This window comes from Coenobita brevimanus, chromosome 97 (genome assembly GCF_032717465.1).
Source record: "Coenobita brevimanus isolate Jiangsu-jjx chromosome 97, ASM3271746v2, whole genome shotgun sequence".
Classification (NCBI taxonomy): domain Eukaryota; kingdom Metazoa; phylum Arthropoda; class Malacostraca; order Decapoda; family Coenobitidae; genus Coenobita; species Coenobita brevimanus.
This window is the reverse complement of record NC_137050.1, coordinates 11,868,671-11,876,170: the sequence shown is the minus strand read 5'-3', so window position 1 is coordinate 11,876,170 and position 7,500 is coordinate 11,868,671. Positions and strand designations below refer to the sequence as shown.

Genomic DNA, 7,500 nt, shown 5'->3' with positions numbered 1-7,500 from the left:
CCCTTGTGATACTAATATGATTTTCATCCATTCCCTCTGAACAATGCTCAGATTATGCCCAAAGGTTCTCGTCGAATCCGAACAAGTTAGGGCAGTATGGACACTGATTTTTTACAATATCTTTCTTAGTAGCTTTAAAGCCGTATTAGTATTTTTCATCATGGACTATGTTTACCAAACTTCTTCGATCCCATTCCTATTTTTAGTTTATTATCGTTGTCTTAGATCGGTACTGTCTGAACTGCCCGTCCTAAGTAATGTTCCTTAGCACAGTCAAACATTCCATATCCTATTTCCCTATAAAAATTAATTGTACATACCTGTTAAGCATAACTTTCGTGTTCTATCTTCAAGTCTAGGGCGAATTCTCCTTCTTCATCTTAACTTTTATTTCAGCAGTGTCTCCCTTGATTCAATGAAAAGAACGATGTTGTTAAAAAATCTAAGGATGTTCATACGCTCACCGTTTCTCTTCATACTTTTGACATTCACTGTTTATCTTAAGAAATGTCCTCTGAGCATGCAGTGATTAACTTTGGCAACACTGTGTTTCCTTGTGCAACACCTCTTTTTCTTTGTGCATGCTGGTTACCTTAATGACGTCATATGATCGCAATGCCATCTCCGTAATTGTCTTATGCACTTTTTGAAGTTTCTCCTACGCCTTGGTTTCGAACTGTCCGTATCACTGTCACTACTTTAGCCATTTTTTTAATAGTTCCTAAATATCCTTGACTGAGGTTTCTTGCAGTCTGACGTTTTCTCAATAGCTTGGTTAATAACTTGAACAAGGCATGTTGCTTGAATACGCACTACGAAACCCGGCTTTTTTTCTTGGTTGGTTACTCTCCAACCTAAGCATTTCGCAAAGTTTTGCTAGTCTGTCTAATGCAGTCACCTGGGTCCTCACAGGGATCAGTGACGAGACCGTGTTCACCTCCTGCCTAACCCCGTATGATTCCTTTCAGAGTCGCTTTACTTCTCTTAAAGTAATGCTGCGAATCCTTCTGTCCATCATATCTCTTTCCACAGACTCTCTGTCCACCATCGTTCTATCCTGAACTGATTCATCAGTCATTCCTACTGCACAGCTTTGTATAAAATTCAATTAATTTCTGTTATATATTAATCCTCCGTTGTCATTCACAGATTCATAATCATACAGCATCAGCGAGAAGCCTGAGTTGCACACAGTTACCACACATACTAAGAAACACTAACTCAGTTTCAGTTTCATCGGTCTTAATATAACAGTACCGATACTTAACTCTCTCTTGTGATCAAAAGAATTCGAGTACTCAGTTCCAGCTAACGTCAGAGGATTTTATTTACTGAAGTTGAGTGTAGGAGCCTGAGAGTGTTAATATTGTCACTATCAACTTTCTTATAGTCGGAACAATGCTAGTACTCAATTCCAGCTGGCTCCAAGATGAGTTTACTTAAATGAGAGTGTTAAAGTTACTATTACTTCCTGCGCTGGTTGTATTTTATTGATTCTTTGCTTATCTTTTTTTTTTCATCTGCAGTTGTTGTTTTTCACTCACTATGTTCTTTTCATTTGTCTTCAAGTTCTTTGTGTCGTATTAATGTTTATGCTCTACAGTACGGTATTATTATGGTCTACGTATTGTTAAGTTGTTCATTCTTAACTGGTGTTCATTTTTTCATTTTGTCTTTTCCACTGTTCATATTCTTGGCATAAGACTCATTTCCATTTTACACAGTTCGATATTATTTTGTGCCCTTACTGACCTCAGCCACCCAACCCCTCCATTTACCTACATACATCCTACTTGTCCTCTTCCTGACTCCACGCAACATATCCTTACATTTATACTGTCTCATTGCCCTCTCAACGATCCCCCTTCACATTTCAGTCCCTTCACTGACCACCCCCTGCTACTTACAGTATGTCTCGGTGTCCCCTCACTGAACCCCCCACATATGCTCTACATCGGTGTCCGCTAACGAACTCCCTTACACACGCTTTGCATTGGTGTTCCCTCACTAACCCCCCACGTATAGTCTGTCAGTTTCCTCAATGACCCCCCTACAAATGCTTCATAATTCCTTCACTTCCCCACTCTTACATATTCTCTTTCTCCGTCCCCTCGCTGACTCCTCCTCTCGTCTCTCCCCAGTCATAATCGAATAACGAGACCAGACATATCCTACACGATGGAGTCTCTCGTCGGATCGCCAACCTACGAAGCTTACAGTCGTGGATCTGGTGCCTATGAGACCAGCTACACCAATCCTTATGGCAACCACACGGTGGTGGACACGGTCCCCGAGGACATGTTGCCCCTCATCGATGCTCACTGGTATCAGTTTCCTCCCCTCAACCCCCTCTGGTACAACCTGGTATGCTTCTTCAACATGACGACCGCCTTCATCTCTATCACCGGCAACCTGACCGTCATCTACATTTTCATGACCACCAAGGGTCTCAGAACTCCGTCCAACTACTATGTGGTGTCCCTGGCTGTTTCTGATTTCACCATGATGTTCTGCATGTGCCCCCCTCTGGTTGTCAATAGTTACTACCAAACCTGGGTGTTTGGACCCACTAACTGTTGGATCTATGCTGCCATTGGTTCACTCACAGGTTGCGTGTCCATCTCCAACATGTGCCTCATCACCTCAGACCGATACAACGTCATTGTCAAGGTAAGTACACACACACACACACACACACACACACACACACACACACACACACACACACACACACACACACACACACACACGCACGCATGCACGCGCGCACGCATACAAGTCATACATACATACACAATGATTTGTATATACATTACAGAAGTTATTTTACCCACTGCAGGTGTGTCACAATTGTATTATATTCAATAACTCCCACTTGTTCCGAGAAAACTTGACTATTAGCACAAACTTAACGCTTTACTTAGACACAGAAGGTACAGCACAGTTCAGGGAAGCAGGCTGTAATGTGGCGTTTACTTGACAGGGTCTGGGAGGCACTCCACTCACTACGTCCCGGGCCTTGATCAACATTGTTATCGTATGGGTCTTTGGTGCCTTCTGGACCTTCGTTCCCTTCTTCGGCTGGGGTCGGTACGTTCCTGAGGGCAACATGACTGCCTGTGGTACTGACTACTTCTCCCACGACATGAACAACCTTTCCTACGTGCATGTCTTCACCCTGTATACCTATATCTTCCCTCTGTTCTACATCGTATTCGCATACTCGCACATCGTGAAGGCTGTGTCCGACCACGAGAAACAGATGAAGGAGCAGGCTAAGAAGATGGGCGTTAAGTCCCTCCGTAGTGACAAGGAAGCCATGAAGAAGTCCAACGACTGCAAGCTGGCCAAAGTGGCTCTCATGACCGTCTCTCTTTGGTTTATGGCTTGGACTCCCTACTTCATCATCAACTTTGCCGGTTTCTGGCACCCATCCATCGTCACTCCTCTTTTCTCCATCTGGGGTTCAGTCTTCGCTAAGGCCAACACCATCTACAACCCCATCGTCTATGCCATCAGTCATCCCAAGTACAAGACAGCCCTATACCAGAAGATGCCATTCCTGCAATGCCAGGGTGGCCAAGACGATGACGACTCCAAGTCTGGTGCTTCCACCAACACAAGCGCCGAGGAGAAGGCTTAGAAACTTGGTTAAAGTTCCTGCGATATTTGGCTAAGAAAATCCTTTGACCAACGAACGCTACGACACGCACGCTCCCGAGTCATCTTTCTACGTCATGTAAGAAGATTAGATTATTTTTGTGACTTCCTTAGTAACAGTCAGTTTACTAAGGAAGGGAATGTCGACATTCTTTACTTCGAAAATATCCGATAACGAGTTTATATATTTTGTGTTGTTGTACTTTCCTGTGTGAGGTCAACAAACAATATTCCTCAGCCTGAATAAACCCAGCAATGCCACGATCTTGTTACTCATTATACCAATGAGAGAGAGAGAGAGAGAGAGAGAGAGAGAGAGAGAGAGAGAGAGAGAGAGAGAGAGAGAGGAAGCTTTGCGGCGATAAGAGGGAGGTTGAAGGGAGTCACTGAGAGGAGTGGGGTTGATGGGACGAAAAATTGTTGACTTCACTCGTTCATAAATATTGTATGCAGTGCTTTCCCTCCACATGTGAGAGCTGTACTCCACACTGAGACGAATAAGACTACTGTATAATATCAGCAATTGTGTTGGGTTAAGGTACGAAGCCGGACAAGCATAGGTAACCTCTGCGATGCTGATCTTGCAGAAGCATATTATTTCTAGGATTAATTATTATGGGAAAATGACTGTGGATATACAGGTGATGAAGATTTGGGGTGTGAAATGAGTGTGTATATGTGTGTGTGTTACGTGAATTTAGGTTCATCCATAGCCATTTAGAATCATTAAACCATTCACATTCATAAGTGCCACGTCAGATCCAATCAGGCCCATCACATCCTTTTCTGCCTGGTCTTGTTAGTTCAGTAAGTTTACAGCAATTTAGGTCCAGTTAAGCATATCCCGGGACAGTTAGATCCATCCAGACCCAATAAAGATCATTCAAGGCCTTTACGTCCATTCCTATCAATTTAGGTTGTCACACTGATTCAGTCAGATCACCTTACATCCATTCTTTTCATTCTACTTCATTTCATTTATGTCCAGACTCAAGATTACTTCAGGCTATCAGCCGTTTTAGTTTTTCGGGTTGTTTCAGGTTTATTAGGCCCATTTATATCAATGAGGATCGATTCAGGCGATGCCTATGAATAGGTGTGCCAAAACTCCTTTGTTAGTTTTTTTTTTTTTTTTTTTTTTAAGTGTGGCATTTCAGGTCTTTCAGTTCCTTCTTAGGTTCCTTTGGGTTTATGTACTTCAGATCATACAAATTGCTTCACTTCATTCTTATGGAGGTGTGTACCAAAAGTCCGTCATACCGGTGCGATGGTTTTTCAGCTGTGTTGATTCAGGTCTTTCAGGACTGGTTGGGCTGGGTGACGGCGAGTGGACGGTATAGATTTGCTAGCACGGTAGGGGAAAGGATATCTCATGAATATGGGCGCTGTAGGCTGGATGGTAGTTGATGCAGTCTGCGTAATGATATTCACCACATCAGAGCATGAGTGGGTGGGATGACTGGATGAATGGCAGGACGGCCTGGGAAAGCGATGAGTGGTGAGGCATTCTGGGAGAAGTATGCTCGATGAGGATGAGTTTTGTAGGTAGGCTGGTGAGGCACAAGTTAAAGAGATGGGGGGGAAGACAAAAGTGGGTGAATGGAGCGGTGGGTGAATGGAGCGGTGGGATAGATGGATTGTGCTAAAAACTGCACGGGATGGTGGAACAGGGCGGGACAACAATACCCACGGTGAAGGTGGGCATTGTATGAAGAGCACGTTGACGGTTGCAACAAACTTCTGTTGAACGTTCGACGTGAGAGATCAGAAAAAAGGGTGGGGTAGCTGAAGGGTAGGCAGGTGGGTGGTGGGGGAGGGGAAATGACCATTGTGTGTTGGCAGGCATTGTCGTTGTGATGATCTAACACACTCAGTTCGATGACGTATTTATTTATTTACTTATCTGTTTATTTTGCTACTATTAGGCGATTTTACTCAGCTGATGAGACGACCCCTGTAGTAAAGGGGGTTAAAAAAGGCAGTATCTGACCCCTTCCAGTATGAAAAATATCTCCTAAATCGAACAAAATCGTCTGGAGATAGTAAGAGTTAGCTTAAAAAAAAAAAAAGACGTCTTCGAATTCGAGGCTTTTTCAAAACTCTATGAACAAAATTTTTAAAAAGCAGTAATCACGCGATGCTTCTTATGCACCTCATGCGGAAATTGTCTTAGCTTTATATACGGTATGAATTTTAACAGGAAGGACACTGTGCTGGTGAGGGACGCTTTCAGTTAATGACACCAATATAAACACGAGGCTCCAGGTCCCAGTTATTCAAATGTCCCTAGCTCTCCTCCCTATCCCCAGAAAGGAGGGTGGTGGACTGCAGTAGGAGAGCAAGTTCTGCACTCCTTTGGGTTCACACTTCAAATGAACCTGGGGATACTACTACTACTATTGTTACTACTACTACTATTACTACTGCTACTACTATGGTATGGACAAGGATTGAAGACTGCAAAATTTCCCATGTTTCTAGTTTATCCTGCAAACACCTCAGATACTACAGTGGATTAGTTGTAAAGAAGTCTAAGAATCCCACTCGAGGTAAGAAGATGCCGTGAGCTAAAGGGATTACCATGGTTCTTTGCACACATAAAAGGTCTGACTCCACTCCTGCCTCTCAACCACCTTTCTTCGGCTTCTCTGTTTGCTTGCTCTTTATTTTTTACATGACTGTGACCTTGTATTTTTATGCATTTTCTCCAGAATTTGATATTTTCATCATGATCCTTCCGTTAGTATTTCCATAAACTTACAGATGGACAAGCAGACAGACAGAGATGATAAAATAGCCTCCACGACCGTCGGTGGCATGAATAAGGAAACTACAGTTGAATTCTGAAGTGCGGCGGATTCGATGATCAAGAACACGAAACTTTAACTGACACAGAAAGGAGTCTCTGTCAGTGATATATATATAATCCTCTACAATTCAATATGAGCGAACTGTACTTTACAATAGTTCAAATGTATCTGTACATACCAGTACCACGTGTGAAATAGTCCAGGACCATGGACGACAGAAACTAAGATATGTTAGCTGAACCATGAACGATAGAAACTAAGATGTGTTAGTTGTTCCGTTCGCATGACAGTGCCATACGTTGTGATAACAATGACAAATAGTTTTATACACTCAGATCCCAATTTAGTTGCGTAAGACCATTATATTCCTCCCTGGATGCCAGGAGTTGAACTCGAAATTTCGAAAGTCTAACGACACACCTTGTCAGATATTTTAAATAGTCACTGTACAGCGAGTGAGAGTGGTGGAGTCTGAGAGACATCATCGCGAGTTGGGTCCATAGGATTCTCGTCAGGTTAGGAGGAGGCTCTTCAGCACGTCCTTGATTTTATGCATACGACTGATTAATATCCTGTTCGTTCTGATGCACAGTATAACGGTATTACAGTTACATTATTTTTAGTAAAACTGTAGGAACAAGAAAATCAAAGGACACAAAATATACCTCCGAGGAATGGGTACTAGAGGACCTGCTGAGTGGAAGAGAACCCGTGCCCTCAAATTAACCCCGGAACGCCGCCATCGCCACGTCCATGAATACGAAGCCACCGTGGTGCTTAATAATGCACACCAAGCCGGGACCTGAGCCGTAAATAACGCGGCAGCTTATGCATATCACATCATCGGACGGAGGAACAAATGTTCCTCGCATACTGCCTCGCCTTGTTACTCGCTTCTCCATGCATAATTTTGTAGGTATTAACCTCGCTCCTAAACACTTTCCTTTCATTTGTTTCTTACTTTTTTCATTCTTCTTCCTTTTTTTTTTTTTTTTTTTTCCCTGCCAGTTCTCTTGGATACAGCTGTTGC

At 43.1% G+C, this 7,500-nt stretch overlaps 1 protein-coding gene across 1 annotated transcript in view; it reads left to right on the top strand.

Annotated features, from left to right (window-relative positions):
- LOC145413707 (rhodopsin-like) overlaps window positions 1–3,916 on the top strand; it is a 4,347-nt gene extending 431 nt beyond the window's left edge. The window contains exons 2-3 of the mRNA XM_080283362.1: window positions 2,142–2,670; window positions 2,984–3,916. Of these exons, the coding sequence (XP_080139488.1) occupies window positions 2,179–2,670; window positions 2,984–3,643 (1,152 nt within the window). The 5' untranslated portion in view covers window positions 2,142–2,178 and the 3' untranslated portion in view covers window positions 3,644–3,916. The remainder of the gene's footprint in view (window positions 1–2,141; window positions 2,671–2,983) is intronic.
- The last annotated feature ends 3,584 nt before the right edge of the window (window positions 3,917–7,500 follow it).